Genomic DNA, 20,412 nt, shown 5'->3' with positions numbered 1-20,412 from the left:
TTTTCTTTCTTTTTTGACTTATTTTGTTTTTTTTTTAGTGGGATTCAGAAGTAAGGTGGATTCCGGTATTTTTGGAGCAAACCCGAAATTTGTGGAGGAAGAAGTAGCCAGGAAGAGCGACGAGTACCAGAAGAATGAAGAAGCAGCACAACTTTCTCACCAATGCAAAATGCGAAAGGTCGTAAAAACACAAAAAACTAATACAAATATTTCATGCTTTCTTGTCTTGGCCTTATTGTGAAATTTGTTGTCTATACAGTCACTAAATACTAAAAACTCAAAGAAAAATGAAACATATATGTACCAGTCAAGAGAATTTTCCACATCCATTTTTGCTGATGCATTTTAAATCTGTTATTTTAGGAAACTTCTATGTTGAGTATGATTTTCTGGTCTTACTACATCCATAACTTCCACCTGTTTTATTAATCAACAACATCGTCAAAGGATTTTACCTAAGTGTTAAACATGTGTCGTACTACGAGATGCATGAACTAAATTAACTGTGCCAGTAAAACCAAATGCAGTTAAGATGAATATCAGTCGACTTCTTGCTAATGTTGACCCTTCTTTAGCTGAAGATTCCCTGTGAGAACCTTTGATGTACAAAATAAAAGGGGTAAATTACAAGGGGTCACTTGAGGTTTGCCCTATCATTAACTTCTGGGTCCCGGAATTAGTCAAGGTGCGCGCAAGCTTTCCCAGACACCGGGTTATCTAAAAAACAAAATAAAATTTTAGGATAGGCATTCAGTTTGTCGTATATGATGTGTAAGAAAATGGCTAACAAGGTTGTTTTTGTACCTCAAATTAATCAGATTAAGTTCTGCATAGAGGTGCAACCCTGGCCTTCTCCAAAAGTGGTTGCTGTAGAAGTTGCCAAAGAATTTAAGGCATCATGGGTGATACTTGACAGGTCAGTTAAGAGTTCCAAGTTGTTCTTAAGACCCTATGAAGTACAAGGAAATAAATTGAAACTGTGTATTTGATTTACTTCAGTGCTATATTATTTAATATGACTCCACAATAATTACGGATAAGATCAATATATTCAAAATTTAAAGGGTAAATTACATTGACGTCCCCTGAAATTTTAATAAAATACATTAAACCCCATTTTGGCATAATTATACCGACCCCCTTTTTAGTAAAACTAAAGGGATCAAAACTAATACAGATGGTGTGAAGGCATAAAGATGAACAAGATAAAAATATACATTTCAATGTAAAAGAGATGACAGCATCATTTTTACATCTATATGACAAATAATTTATTGATGAAAAGGGATTTAAGTGCTATGTGAATTAAAATTTTATAAGAGTCCAATGTAATTATACCAAACTTGTAACGTTTATTGTATTTTCTCTAAACTCCAGGGGAGGTTGGTGTAATTTACTCAAATTTAAACCATTCATAGGGTGAATATTTTGAAAACTTTTCCACACAAAATAGTGTAGATATACACATTTTATGATAAGATCCATGTAAAAAACTGTTGCCAGTGTGAAAAGTTCAATTGTTGAATGGGAATTCTTACATCAATATAGTCCTCTAATTTTGGCTCTGATATTATCTGCAATTCTTGATGTAGGACAACGAAGAAACTCAAATACAATGAATTCTAACAACTTGGTCACAGTACTTAATGGATAACTGGTATTGGATAAATTAAATTATTGGGCAACTGCTCAACTATACTACAACGGAAAAAAATTGGAATTCCATATCAATTCCGAGCCATCCATAATTAATGAAATCAAACCTACATTGAAACATGTACAAAAGAATTCCGTGTACTTCTGAAGGAGGATAGGAGTGACCATTTCTTTGTCCTTTAGAAGTTTCCTTACAACACAACAGATAGAAGAAAATGTTTTAGTTTGACAATTCAACATATTGATGATCTTAATATAGTGTAGATTTTGAGTTGAGTTTTTGCATGTAGAATGATGGAGATTCTTTGAGAGTGAAAAATAATTTGATCTTTTGTGTATTGGGGTAAACTGAAGAAGGAATCTTCTATAAGTATATATCAGTGTGAAATGTGAGGTAACAAAGGTGTCATGTGAATCACAGCTATATAGTGCAACACAAAATGTTGACAAAATTGCCCATTTTTTAGCCCAAGAGATCCAATATTGACTAGTTAAAGACCACATACAATTTAAAACAGAATGACTTGAAATAAAAAAAAAATTATAAAATAGAACTCTACTTGAGATTATTCTGTAACACAGTTGACATATAAAAATACGGCAGGATTTAGATAGGAAAAAGAAGGAAACGTGAAGGTATACCTGAGAGTTGATCTTTGAGGGAATTTATACCGTGTCCTTCTTTTGGTGCAGGCAGATGAAGAAAGACAAGAAATACTTCTTGGAGAGGCTCTCATGTGGAATATCAAGGATGAAACGCGATAACACCATTGAACAGCTAAGAGGGCCAAAAGCAATTGAGAACCCCAAATTGGCTGCAGGAAAAAGCACCACTACCTATGTAACATATGCTGAAATGATTCCAGAACTGGGGAAAAATGTTTCTCCCAATAGTAAGTAACCAACAATTAATTTAGTTTGGTGACCAAGAAGTTGACAATTGCAAACACTTGACCAAATAGCTAAAGTTTTGCTTCTAAGTACAACATTACTACATTATTGAATATTTTACAACTCTCCTTCACAGATTTGGCATTCAAAATCTTGTAGATCCCACTCATTGTGATATTACTTTTGTTGTCACCAACCATAATACAACTCATCCAAATATGAAAAGCGACAATATATTAAGCAGAATGCTTTTATCTGTCAGTGATTAGTGTATCAAACTCTAGTCAGCACAAAATGCATGTCAGTCAATGTATCCAATAATCCATCTCTGGAGATGTCACAACTTAGGTTGCTTGGAAAGAGCTGAAGAAAGACAATGCATATTAATTGTGATCTACAACATTCCCTAAGATATCAAGCATGCACAGGCTAAAACACACACAAATACAAATTAGTGGAATTATTGTGCCCATATCTTAGGGAAATTCTGTGCTTCTTTTTAACAGGAATACACTCAACCGTTCCATTAAGTACAAAAGATGATTTTCGATGAAGTCATTTACAACATGAATTTACTTTAAGTTCACATACGAGAAAAAACAAAAGTCAATAAAGACCTGTCTTCTTTTGTGGGAATTGTATTCATATATTAGTTGACAATGTTTCAGAATCTCCAAACACTCAAAAGACCCCCTCAGGCACGGAACAAGGTGGCGATGAAAGTGGAGAACCCCCACACGAAAACCATCAGAAATTGCCATTATCTAAATCCTCATCAAGTGACCACATGTTGACAATTGCAGTTCCAAGTTCAAGCAAAGGAAAAACAGTTCAGGAGGAAGAAGACATCACTACAAAAACTGAACAAGAAATGGCTGAAGAACAGTCCTCATTTTCCATTCCTGATGCTAAAGACGGGGGTCAAACAGAGGTAAATAATACAGCTAGTCCAAATGAACTAGAGAAGCACACCAGGGAAGGCGATTTGATGGGAGGGTTTAAATCAGACCAGGCATTTGAAAATTCCATATGCTCAGTCTGCCAAAACAAACGACCCATGTTTGGATGGAAGAAAGAGTTCACTTATGCGGAGCTCCATGCAGCTACAGAGGGGTTTTCCTCAGAGAACTTCCTATCAGAAGGTGGATTTGGTTCTGTGTACAGAGGAGAGCTGAAAAATGGTTTGAAGATTGCCGTTAAGCAACATAATCATGCTAGCTTTCAAGGAGAGAAAGAATTCAAGTCCGAAGTTTATGTGCTCAGCAAGGCCAGACATAAGAATTTGGTTATGCTGTTGGGCTCATGCTCAGAAGGGAGTCACAGGCTGCTTGTTTATGAGTATGTCTGCAACGGTGAACTGGACAAACATTTATCAAGTAAGAAATAGAAAGAAACAAAACCATTAAACTTATATTTCATTATATTACTCGAAGAGTGTAGATTTTTTTCATTTGTTATCAATATCATGAAACACTGAAAACTTACTCGAGGAATTTGCGAAAATTGGCAGAAAACACAAAGGAACCTCTCAATTGGGACAACAGGATAAAAATAGCATTGGGAGCTGCCACAGGCTTAAAATATCTTCACGAAACCAACATCATCCACAGAGATGTGAGACCAAACAACATTCTTGTAACACATGACAATGAAGCACTGGTAATACTCCATAAATGTACAGTATCACATCTTTAAAATTCTATCTGCCAATTTAACACCAGTCAAATAGGCTACAACATGACTCATATAAGACAAACTTAGAGTAACTAGTGTTTTAGATGCCAATCTCAAAATTTAACATATCTAGATTTGATTTCTTATATATCTAGTTTCTTTTCTGAAATCAACAATCAAATTATCACTATCACAGTGTAGTTTTGCCACTCATTTTAGATTAAAATTTTCTTCTGAAGTCAATCCCGCCCCGATTATTTGATCTGGTAATCCACTCTTGTAGCCTCTAGATTGCAGCCAGATACATCCAATTTTATGTCACTGCATATCAGAAAAAACCAACCATATATATATGCAACTGACTAATTTTCCCCCACCATGGCTCATCTATCATGTTCAATGTACTAGTTAGGAGATTTTGGTCTTGCAAGAACTCATCATGAAGATGCAGATGACTCACAGACCAAAGTTGTTGGAACTCTTGGATACTTGGCTCCAGAATATGCAGAAAGTGGAAAGGTGTCCAGCAAAACAGATGTTTATTCCTTTGGGGTGGTTCTATTACAGCTGATCACTGGACGGAGTACGACAGAAAAGATCACTGATGGGGAAAGTCTTACTGGATGGGTAACAACCTTACAAACACATCAATTGTACTTGCATGAAAAAATGTCTAGTACTCAATCACAAATCTAAAACAGCAAAACTAAAGTATTACTTATTCTTTTATTGTGTTTTGATATTGGATATTAGGAGTCAAAAGAAAAGGAAAGAGAAAAGACATGAAAAGAAAGAGAAGTAAAATAAGCTGATTTGTATTTCTCTTTTTTATTTGAGTTAGGAAAATGAGAAGAAAATGAATATATATTTTTTATTTTTATAAAATTAAGCATGGACACTCGCCGAGCACTTCCTGACATATGTCGAACACAAGTCCAAATGTGTCCTACTAGGTTTTAAAAACTTCTAGACCCAAATACGCTTCGGACAATTGGGGGACACATGTTTATTGCCTAGATAAACATGAAATAAAAGTTATAAAACCTATTACAAGTCTGAACAAACAAACAAACAAACAAAATAGGATCCAATGCCAAAAAGAAAAACAATGTAGATTTACAAATATTAATCTTTCCTCCTTTAAGCTTTAAAAAGTAGTGCTACATTGTTTTTTTTTAATCATTGAATGAAATATTCAAATATATGACATAAAATTATAATAAATATATAAAACTGTTTGTTTTGCACGTGTCTCATGTCCGTGTCGTGTTGCATTATTTATAAAATTTTATTTTTATGAGTAATTAAAAAATAAATTTATAAATAATTTTAATTTCTTTATTTTCCTTTCTTTTGGCAAGTCCAAGATTCAAAATAGGCTTACGGAAGTTTCTTGAAGAAGTTACACTTCCCCCATATTACATGTTCAAGCTCCTGAGAAGAGGGATCTTGGTCATAAAGATATGTCAGTGAAGGCTTGTTCAGTGTGCATTAAACTTCTCATTTGTCTTCTTTTCTTTGTTTCTTTCTTTCCTCTTTTGGAAAAAAATAAGTAACTCTTTGTGTATTAAAAAAAGAAGTACTTATACTATGCACATGCACATAAAGAAGAAAAATTGCATACATATGCATTAAATTTGTTTTTTTAATTGTTAGATGGAAACTTCTTTGCACGAGCACTTAGAAGATCATCCTTAATTTTTAAAACTTCCTTTTATACTTTTTTATTATAGGCACGACCACTTTTGAAAGACAAGAACTACCCAGATTTGATTGATGAAAGGATTGTGGACTCCCATGACATGCACCAACTGTTTTGGATGGTTATAGTAACAGAAAAATGTCTCAGCAAGGATCCTAAGAAGAGATGGAATATGAAAAATGTGAGTTTTTCATTAGCACAATCTTTCCATATCACTATAGTTGTAAATCAAAGTCGATCTATATTATATACTGTTAGGAATTTGGCAATCCCTAATTAGGATTAGTAAGACACAAAATAACAAATGAGAAAGATAATATGGATCGAATCAATTACACACACACACAAGAACACATTTACGTAGTTCACTTCAAAATAGGGCTTGGTTAGAATAGCAAAGAAATGTCTCAGCAAGGATCCTAAGAAGAGATGGACTACGAAAAATGTAAGTTTTTCATTAGCCCAATCTTTCCATATCACTATAGTTGTAAATCAAAGTTGATCTATTTTATATACTATTAGGAATTCGACAATCCCTAATCAGGATCGGTGAGACAAAAAAAAATAATATGAATCAAATCAATCACACACGCGCGCACACATACACAAGAACATATTTACGTGATTCACCTCACAATAGGGCTAGGTCCGCGGTCACTACAGTTTCACTATGATATGAAAACAATTACAACCCTCTTACGCAATAGAGGCGCCCCTCGTGTATATATCTCAGGGTGCCTCTATTCACACACCAAATTTCATCTCAAGACACACCACTACTTAAGGCACACCTTTAGTAATTTGATATATAAGAAATTTGCTCAATACACATCATAATTTTCCATCTTTACTCTTACTCACATACTCCACCCACAATCTTACATCTTTACCCTTTCTCATTCACACCACACCCACAATCTTCAATCTTCCATTTCCTTAAAAAAATTTATTACATCTTTATCCTTCTAGTCAATTACATTTTTAACCTTCATACAAATTTCTTAATCCACACAGCACAAATTTTATTACGAGTTGCAATGTCAATAGTGAAGGAAAGGGCAACGCGAGTTGCTGCCATAGCAAGAACGCAAATGGATTGGGGATGGAAACAAAAAGGGGATGGGGTCGGTCGGAGGGTAACGGCGGCAGAAAGAGATAGGATGGCTGACAGCAATGACTGATGGCGGCAACGGCGGCGGCTGCGGGATAGAGTTAGGGTTAGGGTTAGGGTTATGGTTATGGTTAGAGAAGATGAGGATATTTTGGGAATATTTAAAAATTGATAATGTGTATTGAGTGAAAAATAAAAAATCAAAATTGGGTGTAGTGTGCAATGAGTAATCGGTGTGTATTACGTAACGTGTGTATGATAGCCCTTTATCCTTTGTGGTCATTTTACATTAGGTTAATATTGTAATAAAAAATAAATTAATTAATGATGTGTCTTAAGATGAAATATGGTGTGTAAATAGAGACACCCATATATCTCATCTATATAAGCATAAAAATTAGGGCAACACAAATTACCAAAGTACCCAAAAAATTCTGACACCCAAACTCTCATTGGATCAAGGACCCAGTGACCGGTACTTATCAGGTCCACTATACCTGTGCGGGGGCAATTCTGCAACAGAGAGAATGAATGTATGTTGTGGCCGAACTGCTCTCCTCTGGGAAGTAAAGGTTTGCACAAAAAACAAACTACAAGGAAGCCCGACCGGGGTTCGGTCAGAAACCCCTCCGATGCTTTAGTCAGGACTTTAGGAAGGAAAAGAGAAGAAATGTAGAGAGAGAGATTATAAGTGAAGAGTATGTGAAATCAGATCCTTTCTTAAGAGAAAGAGTGCACCTTATATAGGGGGGGTTGCCTTGCTCTCCAAGGGCGCGTGGTCGAGCACGTGCGCTTCCTTCCTTCAGCTTTGTGCTTGCATGTGCCAGCCGCTGAGCGGTTTAGGCACGCATGTTAAGGGGTTTTTCCTTGCGTCATTGTGACGTCACCTCTCCTCTAATTGCTCTCTGTTAAGCCTTGAGGTTCGTCATGGCAAGTCTTTGCATGTGCTTCTCCATGTATGAGATATGAGTTCAATTCTGCAATCGGGTTGCTATGGATCAGCTCGGATCATACCAAATGCTTATGGACAAACCAGCCCAATGGTTTCGGTTGGTCAGTCCAACTTTGCTGTGCTCGAACCAAGTTCGTACTTGGGCTATGTAGTTTGGACCAACTAATGTGCTCAGCCCAAGTTTACAATTGGGCTGTGTGGTACAGACCACATGGTTCGTTGGGCTCAAACTCATGCTTACGCTTCTCTAAGTATTTTGGTTCAAGCGTACACTTGGGTTGTGTGGTTTTGACCGACGAGCACTTGCTCAGCCCATGCTGGCGCTTGGGTTTGGTGTTTTGGTCTTCCTATTTTGCTAGGCCCAAGCATCACGTTTGGGCTTTTGAGGTTGTTCTTTGCTACTCTAGCCTTGCCTGGTCCAGAGTCACATATGGCCCCCTTCAATACCCAACATATACCAATGTTTTATCATCAAAATGAATCAGAACACATAAATGCATATCTATCTATCTATCTATACTATTATAAAGTGAACACATAATATGGTATCCTGAAGCTTGCTTTACTCTCCTCATGCCATGTGGCAGTGTTTTTTTTTTTTAAAAAAAAGTTAAACAAAGAGATCATGCCATGTGGCAGTGTTTTTTTTTTTTAAAAAAAAGTTAAACAAAGAGATGGGCAAGGCTTGAACCCATGACCATGGGTTTAAGTATGAGGACTCATACCACTTAAGCTAAGTACACATTATAATATTAATTTCATTATTATTTTCTTTTATTCCTATTTATTTAATTTGCACACACATCGTGTGTGCGCCCAACCGCTAGTATCTTAAAAGCACACTACGTGGATTGAAAAACATACCGCAAAGCTCCATTTCTCAGAAACATTTTGTCAAACATCTAAACTTCATTTCTGGGTTGGTTGATATCTACGCAGGTGGTTGATGCATTGGAGTACATAAGCGATGGAAACACATGTATAAGAGACTTCTCACCTCCAGAATCAGATTCGATAAGTAGCATAATGGACTCCCCTGGATCGCAAAACAATTCTGAGGAAAGCGAAGAGGAAAGCCCTAGTAATGCACGAGTATCCACACTCAAAGACATCATATCTGCAAGAAAATCGAGACTGTCGTCGTCAACGAGTTCTGAACAATCCAATCACTTTGGTGGAAAGGAAAGAGAGAGAAGAAAGGGAATGGGAATGAACAATAGCGAATTGCTTTACGAGGAGATGCTTAATTGATTAATTTCTCAAGTTTCCAGAGTCTCTGCTCTGTTCTGTGCTCTGTATTTGGAAATGGCAGTTAATTACCTACCTCACAGTTTCTTAGGGCTGTAAATAAAAGGGTCCACTCTGTTTCTATGCTAAAAATTAGAAAAAAAAAAAATGTTACCTCTGTAACAAATTTGTCAATTTAAATACTAGTCTTTTGATTTTTTTTTTCAATATAAACTATTTGTAAATTTATAGATTAAAAAATTATGATCTAAATTGATAAAATTAAATTTTAAGATTTATTTTGTTACAAAAGTAAAACTCTTCATTTTTTATTTTTATTTATTTATTTATTTTTTATTTTTTTGTTGCTGTTGTGATTTAACGTAAATTTTTTTGCACTAGTATCAATTAAATTGATCTAACTACTAAATGATAATAGATATAGAGTACATCATTTCTCCTCTCTCTCCTTTCCATTTTTGGTTTTTCTTTGTTCTTCGTGTTTTCCCTTCTTCCATGTTTTTTACTTTACCAAGATGTTCTTATGCAAGTACTATGACCTAATTTGGCAGGAAGTTTTCCCTTCACTTTGTAATGTAGATAGCTCAACGACCAGGCGTCTCTATTAGTCTCCCTTCTTGCAACGGTTAAGATTCAATCTAATGGCTCAAATCATTTTATTAAATAATAATAATAATTTTAAAAAAAATTAATAAAGTGACCTGAGTCATTGGATTCTCTTAAGATAATCTTAACCGTTGCAAGGAGGGGGCCAAGTGGAGAAGGCAATGAGAGGATCCTTGCTCCAAGGACTAAGGTGGTTATGGTTTAAATTTTGAAGGGGCAAAGTAGGAAACAAACTTCTCAAAATGCCTCAACTGTTCCATGATCATAATGACAGCTATCACTTGATTGAATTGACAAAAGTTTAAAATTCAAGTATTAAATTGAAAATAAATTACTTTGAGGGATCAAAGTGCAAAAAAAAGTAGCAAGGCACAAGATTTGCACCTTACACCTTAAGCAAATTTGGTGTTCAACTTCTACATTTCAAATCAAACTCATTTGTAAATGATGATTTCATTCAAATGTAACATTTCTTTCATTGAGCAAATCAAAAATGAGAAAGAATAATTTAATGAAATAATTTTCATTTTGACATTCAATTCGGTGAATCAAACGTTACTTTGAGTTGAATATAAATATTCCACAAATCTATCTGTAATAAAATTCCTCTTGAAACCTAGTCTATCAATAATATCCAAAAACACAACAATAGATCACATCCATAGGAAGGAGAAGAAGATGAATTATTTCTGTCATGATTTTCTTGCAATAACCTTCTGGTGTTTTTATCGCACCAAGACGCATCAACAAAAGTACATAATCCAACAATTCAAGTTATAAGAGTCCACCAAGAGTCTCTCTCTGTGATTTCCGGCAATATTTCGACGACTTTTTTTACACTTCAAAAGTATAGATATATACTCTAGGAGTGTAGATCTACAATTTTCGAGTATAGATCTGTACTTTTTATGTCCGAAATAAGAATTTTGAAAAATTTTTCCTCCGATTTCAATATAGTTTTTTAAATTTTCGACACCTACAATAATTCCCTCCTTTCTCAAACCTTCTCACATACCATTGTGGGTATCATTCCTTCTCAACTTTAGTTTCTGGCGGAGTTTGATATCCAGCACCGACAGCGGTGATAGAGTTAGATAGCAACAACGAGGACGACGTCGATGGAGACCGCAACTTTCAAGCAGATCTTACTTTGCAAACCACACCTTTGAGAATCGGTAATTTTCCCTAACTCGTAACTATTTTTTTGACAAAATTATTTTTGTTTTTTGTTGTTTGTCTTTTGTTTTGCTATTAGTTGAAATGGCCCTTTAAAATCTTGCGTATGCAATGTTATTGTTTATTAATATAATGTTTCTCATGTTCTAAAAAAAAAAACAAAAAACTCAAGTTAAAACTAAAATAAAAGACATTAAAACCACACACCATACAACCCTAAAGCTGTATAATTTTAACGTTAAACAAAAATGGATAGATTGCCACATGCAGATCACTGCAGAGAATCTTGATCCCAAATTTTGGCTTACCTCCCAATATCAAGCATGCATCAACTAATTGCTATAAAGAAAACCCCATTTTGGCAAAACAAAATTTCTTCTGTTAACCAAAAAAACTCTGAAATCACATGTCCCTAATTGAAAGTGCATACTTATTCTACAATTATAATGAAAGTCTGAATGCATCTCTATACCCCATGAAGTTCCATAGTGGCATACATGCAATGAACTGTTTTCAAAAGCAAGACAATAAAAGCCCTAACAAATACTACAGCTCGCAAACATCAGGCGGTAACTCTCACCACAAATTGTGCATATTAAACAAATCTTCCAACAAAGAAAAAACAGACTATATGTTTAAAGAATTTTCATAGATTCAACAAAGAGCGAGTTTCAAGGAAGTTCAGACATCTGGCAGACTGCAGGCATGTTATTCCAAGAACACGAAACAAACCCCCATCCTGGACTCAATGCAGTCCCAGCAGCCATATGTTTGTAGTCGTTACCCAAATCGTCACCTAGAGCCACTGCTCTAGCATCAGTACCTATGCCTTGGTCCTTAGCACACGCAACGCTCTGCCCGAGCCAACATGACCCAAGTAAAGCATCAGGCCTGGAAAAATCCAATTGGGTCACGGTTTCTTTTGTTTCTCCATCCATAGTCCAAGTCTGATCATCGGCTTCTGACTTCACGTTGCTTCCTACAATACGATAAAATATAAAGAAGACTTTTGAACGTCATAACACAGTGAAATTTTTGGGTGAAACAATTAATTCGGCATTGTGAATAATTCAAACTGCAGAAATTAGAATAGAGTGTATTCCGAAAATTTGAAAATTTTAATGGGTAAAAAAAAGGGCATGGTAACAAACGAGGGATGCCCTTATTATACTAGAACTTTGCAGGCTCCTTTAGCTGTTCTACAAATAAAGAGATATTATCATAAATAATTCTCAGTCAGTTCATACACAGTTATGGTAACTTTAACGTACTTGAAATGGTAAGGGTCCTTTTGGATGGGCATGGATTTCAAATCAAGCGACTTGAGATTAAAACATTGGAGAGTTAGCTATAATATGTGGATAGAAAATTATAACATACGTTGGCAGGATCTTTGTAGCTACAAGAGAATCATTAGCATAGTTTCAAATAACTATTTTTATATAGTTATTTTAAATTCATTCTAATAAAGCTATTTAATTCGATCTAGAAACCCACAGGTCAACTACCAATGATTAATTTCAAACCCACTTTAATCCATCCAAACAGACACTAACATTTTTGTCAATGCTCCAGTAATAAATATTTTGCATAAAAACATGAGACAAATATGCTTACCAGGAAAGTTTTCAGGAGTTATTTCATCCAATGAACTTCCACTGACACTTACAGGAGTGCATTCGTTGAAAATAGAAGCTGCAGAGTTACCCAAGGGTGATATGGAGTCGCCGTATTCTTCCCATTTTGTCTCACATATATCCAAGGCAGAACTGTTTGCTTTATCACCAGGAGTGATGGTAGAAGAATTTGAACTTTTGTCAGACAATTGATTCTTTGTACTTAGAGTCTTCGCCTCGTGAAGCAAAGCATCTAATAGCCCACTGTTCCGAGGTGAAAGACAATCTGACTGGAGAGTCCCAGATGGTGGAGACTGAATAAAAGCATCCACTGACTCAAGCAAAGCTGGAGGAGAAGATGAACCCCAGCTACTGAAATCAGTTTCTGGATATTGGAGTGAAGGGAGCTCCAGCTTCACAGCCCCATTGGTGGGCTTAGAAGCGGAGAAATTACCATTTATAAGGAAATGGCTACTCTGGTTTCCGCTGAAAGACAGCAGATTCTTTGTGATAGGATCGGGATCATAGGGAAAAGACAAACCAAAAAATTGAGATGTCATATTATCACAATTATCATCTGGTGTCTGGTCAAATGGCGAGGGCTCGTTTCTGACAATACCATCATGCCCAGAGAATGAGGTTGGTGATTCTCGAAGACGCTTCTGACGATGAACCATGGGGGGCACGGAACCATAACACTGAGAAGAACCAAGACCTTTCATTAGCATGCTGCTCGTAGAAATATCGGGAAGTTCAGGAACATAAGGCAAAACTCCGTGGTTTGCCTTCAAACTGTCGAATATGACATCAGGTATTTCACAAATGTCAGTTTGCATGAGATCATGCTGCCCTTTATCCCCACTAGCATTTTGGTTTTGTTGATTCTCTTGAAACGCTTGCAAACACACTTCGGGAGGATAAAGAGGTAATCCAGCACGCTGGCGCCTCTTGATTCGAGTATTCCAATAGTTCTTTATCTCATTATCTGTGCGACCAGGCAGCTGAAAGTGGCAAGGAAATTAATTTTTTATAAGATAATTAATACTTACAACTTTGTAATAATCTAAACATAAACATATCCATGCATGCAAAACATGGAAAATGCAAATTATGCAATATCTATAGTTTTCTTTGAACTTCTGAAACATATATCTATCCAACTCAAACAGAAACAGTTCCAAAAATCCAGTAAGTGCAAAAGAATTGCTTTATATAAGATGGACAAAATCAGTCACAAATTTGGAACATAATTAAAGATTATTCCACCCAATATATATATATATATATATTTTTATGGATAGCATACTAGTTTAAAACAGGTAGCATTTAGTTTAGAAAAATAACATGATTTATCACTTCTGTGCATCAGTCACAGCATAACATCAAGGTTTAAACACCTCCAACTTTATAAACATTTAATGTAAACAAGATACTGCATCAATGCCCATTACATAATTTGACTTAAGAGTCTACAGAACTATTAAAAACTTTCAGCTCCTATGAAGATTTCAAAATATCTTTTTGCTTAAATAGTATATACAAAGTCAGACCAAGGTACATTATTCATCACTGTTGTGCATAACCCATAGTTTCTTTAAAGTTTTCCTGAACATTAAAAGATCAATAAACTTGCAGTAGAGCACCACATTAATATTCCAGTCAGAAATGTTTCTGCAAGAGGCGATCAGATTAGTTTTATTACAAACAAAAAAGCACACAATGACACAACCCTTACTAGTTACAAAGCCTTGAAAAGAACTCCAATGAATGGTTTAAATTTTTTGTACATTAGGGAGTACAATTATATACATAATATCTTTTAGTCGTACTTATGATCTTTTATATAGATACTCAGATCTCATCTCCCCCAAGAAACTAATATTTACAAACAGACCCTAAAAATAAAATAAAAAGATAATGATAAAACAAGAGCATTATAAACAACATACGGAAATGAACTATATACTTACATGTGCAGCCATCCGTGCCCATTTGTTTCCCATCTTGGCATGGAGTTCAATGATTGTCTTTTCTTCATCTGGGGTGAATGCTCCTTTCTTTAAGTTCGGCCTTAGGTGGTTTGCCCATCGAAGACGGCAACTTTTCCCACAACGGAACAACCCTGAGTGCTTCTGAACAGCATTCCAATTCCCCTCTCCATGTTTCCTGACATAATCCACCAAAATGGCATCTTCTGCAGAAGTCCATGGCCCTTTCTTCAAAACAACTCCTCCATTCATGCTTCCGCCACAGTTACCTTCATCAATCAAAGGTGAACCAGTATGATCCTGGGAGAGCATCTCATCATCACTCTCATTTGTCATGTGACTCATCTCTATTACTCTGACCTGACAACAATTTTGCACCAAACAGTCCAAAAAACATTCAAGTGAAAGGATAATACCCTGAACAAAGATGGAGAAGAAATAAATATTGAATGCAGATGTCTTATATCCAAGATACAAGACGTGCCTACTTAAGCCCCTGACATTGACATTTGAGTGACCTACTGGATAGCACTTAGCCTACAGGACCAGTGGTAATATTCCAAGAGACAGGCAAGGACCTATTTGATAAGGTTTACAATTTTGTCTATCTAGAGTCTGGTACAGGAAACAAGTTTCTATTTTTTTGCCAAAAAACCAGCAAATTTGGAGCACAATTTTTTTTAAAAATAAAAATGAGAAAACATGCTAGGTGAGTTGCCAGAGGTCGTGGCCGGCAGTGGAGGGTGGCCAAATGTGATGGCTAGCAGTGGGGAAAGCCGAAGGTCTTGCCCGAAATGTCGCTGGTGATCATGGGATGGTGGCTGAGTATCAGTTGCCACACTGTGGTCGACCGGTCAATGGCGATGGTTGCCAGCAGTGGAAGAAAGTGATGGGAGAGGGAGGAGAGAGTGAAAACTTGTTTTGAAAAAAAAAAAAAAAGAAGAAGAAGAAAAAGAGTTTTGAAAATTTTGGAAATTGTTCACTTTTTTAAAACAAAAACAATAAAACCAAAGGTGTTTCTGTTTTCAATTTTCTGTTTTCAATTTTCAATATTTTTGAAAATGAAAAGAAAAGAAATTGTTATCAAACAAGGCAAAAAAAAGAAATCTAAAAACAAAAAAACTTTTTTGATGTTTATTTTCACTTTCAAATGTAAACCGTTTACAAAATTTACTAAATTCAAAGAAAAAAAAGTGTATTTACTTATTTGAAAAATAAGGCCTCGTTTGGGAACAGGCTAATTTAGTAACTTTTTGGCTATTTGGCTAAAAAGGTAGGTAAAAAAAACTTGTATGTTTGGGATGACTTTTTGACTAATTACGAAAAGATGTGCAAAAAGTAGAGAGAAAAGAGAATCTTTGACTTTTTGGTATGGGTTGTTGGCTTTTTGGCTAATTTAGGCCTCGTTTGGCAAGAGGCTATTTTAGCCAATTAGCCAAAAAGTTACTAAATTAGCCAAAAAGCCAACAACCCATACCAAAAAGTCAAAGATTCTCTTTTCTCTCTACTTTTTGCACATCTTTTCGTAATTAGCCAAAAAGTCATCCCAAACATATAAGTTTTTTTTACCTACCTTTTTAGCCAAATAGCCAAAAAGTTACTAAATTAGTTTGTTCCCAAACGAGGCCTTAGTAACTTTTTGGCTAATTGGCTAAAATAGCCTCTTGCCAAACGAGGCCTTAGTCTTAATTCCCTCCCAACCCCCTCCGACAACCACAAGCATCCCATCACACCACCAGCCACCATTGCTGACGACCCCCTCCAACCATCACCTTTGGCAATCATCTCCAGCCACCAGCTGCTGCCAACCACCACTGGCGCATCCCCCATCTCTAGCCACCAGAAACCACTTACAGCCAGCCAGTTTTTGAAAACATGAGTTTAACAAATATTTATTTATTTATTTATTTTGTTTTACCAAAAATAAATATAAATATACTTTTGTAAACAAAAAATAGTAAACTGGAAAACATTACCAAATGGCACATAACAACCAGAAATTGAATCAAGCCACCACCAGGAAGGTAATAAAGCATATCATAAATAACAGCCTTTAATAAATAACCAAAAAGGCTGCAAACAAAATTACTTTAACCACTTGAATTAATCAGTTAATGCAGCTATGGATCAGCATATAGATAAAGGTATAAACGAAAAAAACTTAAAACACATTTAAGTCAAAAACAAAAAGCCCAACTTCTTAAAAGGGAAATGCTAGATCCACAGTCTCCTACTCCTATTCATATGTGTGGGTACCACAAAAATGTGATATGGAGGGCTGTCCATAAAACTTTAAATTAATAGTTATGGATTTAGTAAAATATACATTCAAAATACCCCCAAACAGGTGGAAGTCATAAATTAATGCTATAAACGTCAAAAAGTAATAATTAAAGGAATCTTGAAATCAAACCCATAAACTCAAAAGATTCATATTAATGATGAGTTGAAATAAACTACTTAATGATAAATTGAAATATAATTAATTCAATGAAGCATTCAATAAGTAACTAACACTTAAATCCGGCACGATTATTAGCTTCCTACACACAATAAGAGAAGCATAAATGCCCCAGAAATGAAGCAGCGCATCATTTTTCTAGCCATATAGAAAAAGGGTTTGAACAAAGCACAAAAAAGGGTGTACAAAATTGGCAATTAATAATAACTACATTACATACAGTATGCCTTTTACCTAAAAGTAGACATGAAAAAACAACAATATGATGAATATTACACACACAAATCACAAAAAGTACAAACATTTCAAATAAGGTAATTCTAAATAGATCTAATTTCAACCAAAAAGGAAATGAAATTACCTGAACAAAAAACCAGGAAACAAATTCTAGAGAGAGAAAAGGCACTGCTGATAATAACAAACCAATGGTGGCGAGGCACTCTCAGGAATGGAAATTTTGGAATCAAAGAAGCTCAAAAACAGGATAAGATTGATGGGTCACAAATTAAAACCTGAAAATTTGCAAAATAAATTGTAAATTTCCAACCTGAATAAGAGAAAATTTGGAACCCTAATAAGAAAAACGCAATCTGAGGAATAAATTGAAACTTTGAAAACAAAATTAAAAGAAAAAAGAAAAAATAAAGAAGAGGGTATAAGGAGATACTCTGAAATTACGCCATAGTAACCCTAATTTTGCAAAATCAGAAGAAGACTTCCCATGATCAATCCACAGACGAATTCAATTGAATACAAGAAACAATCATAACCAACAGAGAGAGATAGAGATTAGGTGAATTGACAAGTACCTAAAACCATGAAAAATCAGAGAAGAAAACCCAAAAGAAAAAAAAGGGGGGGAGGAGAGCGAAATGGGTTTGAAAGAAAGAATTGGGAATCGATCAAAGGGTGCAGAGAGAGAGAGAGAGAGAGAGAGTAGAGAGAGAGAAATGGCGAGAGGAGCAGAAAAAGAGGAGAGAAAAAGGAGGAGTACCAAATTTAGAAGAAAGCGTCGGAGAGGAGAGATGTTATCAAGTTATCTGGTGTTCCGGGGTGTACCAGATACCCATGTGATTGTTTATCAGAGTACTTTTGAATTTTTTATGTGTTTAATAGTATTTCGTTTTAGATCTATTAAAAAATTTATTAAATACAAAATATATATATATTTGTATTTTTATTCGTAAATATTTTATTTTTAATTACGTCTATAATAGGTATATCTAAAAAAAATTACTAAAACATTGAAATTTCAATAAAAGTAAAAATATAAATTAATATTTTATTTTTAAAAACTCAAAAACAAATATTAAAAAAAAAATTAGTTGCACAGAAAGAATTGAATATATAGTATCCATTTGGCGAGTAAATTGGGTTTAGGTTAGAACTAAAAAAAACACAAAATAGGTTAAATAAGTTAATAATATAAAATGTCACGTCTAAATCATAATCATTTTATTTTTTTCTTACAAAAAAATTTTAAAAAAAATTTCCAAATAGAGCTAATTTAACTAGGCTAAATTAACCAAAAAAATCAGACTAAAAAGGTTCATCACAAACAAATCCTGATGTATAGATGTGAGACATGCTCACAATTGCAAATGTGAATATTTTTTTGTTTCACCTGAACAAAGTCATTCGTGAACAGGTTCAAGTTCGGCTCGGTAAGAACTCGTTCGAACTCAATTCATTAATTATTTTATTTTTTTTATTTTTTTTTTGCGTTTGCGTTTGCGTTTGAGTTTGAGCTCAAACTCATACTCGTTAAAATGTTAATAAATAAATACAAACATACTAAAATTATGATTGTTAACTGACTCGTTTAACATTTATTATTTATAAAATAATGTAAAAATATGTATAAAAAATAAGATAAATATGTTATTTATATATTTAAAAAATATAAATGTAAATAATAGTTAACTATAGATAATACATTTATATAATAATGGTAGTAGATATTATTATTTTGGTAAAATATTGACTTTTTCCTAATATGTTTATATATTTTTTATATAATTATATAATCAAAATTTTAATTGTAACTTTAGTTCCATATGTAAATGTGAATTTATAATTTTTTGGCTTATTAAGGCTCGTGAACAGATTCTAATTCAAATCAAGCCTAAGCCAACCTGACTCTAACTCAATTTATTAAATTTTTATAATGTACGAGTTTGAATTCGAACTCGTTAACATCGTAATAAATAAGCTTAAATATACTAAAATTTGACTCGGCTTGATTCGTTTATAACTCTAAACAGTAAAACATGTTTACAATTTTAGATGTGAATATTTTTTATTTCACATAAATCCCGTGTTTGGTTTCTTGTGTGTTACTAAAATATATGACTATAGACTTTTAAGAGAGGAAGGGGAATAGAAAGAAATTGAATACATGATCACACTTTTATTGCCATACATACTTTTAAATTTTAAATTACATTGGCCGACTTTATATTTTTGATATAATTATGTTAATAACTTTTATAATTTTAATTTACATATCACTTTTGTTTTGTATTAATAATTTATTAGCAGTACAAGTAAAAAGTTGTCATATTTTTTTATACTAAGATATGTATTTGTCTTTATTTATTTTATTATTTACTTGTCTTTTACATTAGTTTTGTTCATTTTAATAGAAGAAGTCAGTGTAATTATACCAAATTTATGAAATTAATTATATTTTTCTCAAATTGGGTAAATTAGTCTTTGTAATTTAGGTGAAGTGTCATTTTAATTTCCATAATTTTTATGTAAATAATTTGGTCTCTCTACACTTTCAATTTTATTATAGTGCGTGTTTGAAATGTTGCTATTTTAATAGATTATTTTAGTTTTTTGTTATTTTAGTAGGCTAAAATTTTTATCATTAGAAAGATAGTTAGATTTTTTTTTATGATTGGATATGATGTTTATGAGAGAAAATGTGAAATGATTATAGATTTAATGTGATATTTTGTTTTATTAACTATTTTAGTCTATTTTATTTTTTTATAGATTTTAACCAAAAAAATATTAAAATCCAACTTGCCAAACACCCCCATAATGTGATCCTTCTATTCCATCAATTACAACTAAAAAAAATTTCATTCAAACTAGCGGAACTAGTGAAGACCCTTCTCAAATCTCAAAGGATGTGAGTTAAGTTAGGGAAAATAACAATGCAGAGTAAAAAACTTTTTAAAAAAAAAAAAAAATTGTAAAATATGGGATGTGCAACTCTTTGCGTGGTGGGGTGTAACTCAAAAATTGTGGAGGTGCAAGTCTAAAGTGCACCCCCATGTCTATGTAATTTTTTTTACTTGTTTTATTGACATGTAATTCC

At 34.0% G+C, this 20,412-nt stretch overlaps 2 protein-coding genes across 4 annotated transcripts; one reads left to right on the top strand and one right to left on the bottom strand.

Annotated features, from left to right (window-relative positions):
* Positions 1-728: 728 nt before the first annotated feature.
* Positions 729-9,237, top strand: LOC145791729 (uncharacterized). Its single transcript, XM_082872152.1, has 7 exons — positions 729-916; positions 2,350-2,549; positions 3,216-3,923; positions 4,058-4,206; positions 4,630-4,848; positions 5,955-6,146; positions 8,926-9,237. The coding sequence occupies exons 1-7, from the start codon at positions 765-767 to the stop codon at positions 9,235-9,237; spliced, it is 1,932 nt and encodes a 643-aa protein (XP_082728278.1). The 5' UTR covers positions 729-764.
* Positions 9,238-11,372: 2,135 nt separating this feature from the next.
* On the bottom strand, positions 11,373-18,164 carry LOC114298972 (transcription factor GAMYB). Of its 3 annotated transcripts, none has more exons than XM_028243640.2 (5): positions 17,749-18,164; positions 17,443-17,593; positions 14,603-14,980; positions 12,634-13,633; positions 11,373-11,995 (listed from the first exon to the last, which is right to left on the bottom strand). In XM_028243640.2, exons 3-5 carry the CDS (start codon positions 14,963-14,965, stop codon positions 11,688-11,690), a joined length of 1,671 nt encoding a protein of 556 aa, XP_028099441.2. In that variant the 5' UTR covers positions 14,966-14,980; positions 17,443-17,593; positions 17,749-18,164; the 3' UTR covers positions 11,373-11,687. The 3 variants fall into 3 exon arrangements, with proteins under 3 accessions (XP_028099441.2, XP_082726011.1, XP_082726012.1); XM_082869885.1 differs by having other exon boundaries at positions 14,603-15,037; positions 17,749-18,119; XM_082869886.1 differs by lacking the exons at positions 17,443-17,593; positions 17,749-18,164 and having other exon boundaries at positions 14,603-15,691.
* Positions 18,165-20,412: the final 2,248 nt, after the last annotated feature.

This window comes from Camellia sinensis, chromosome 5 (assembly GCF_055761805.1).
Source record: "Camellia sinensis isolate YWXY chromosome 5, ASM5576180v1, whole genome shotgun sequence".
Lineage (NCBI taxonomy): Eukaryota > Viridiplantae > Streptophyta > Magnoliopsida > Ericales > Theaceae > Camellia > Camellia sinensis.
The sequence above is the reverse complement of the archived record's forward strand: the minus strand, read 5'-3'. Positions and strand labels throughout refer to the sequence as shown.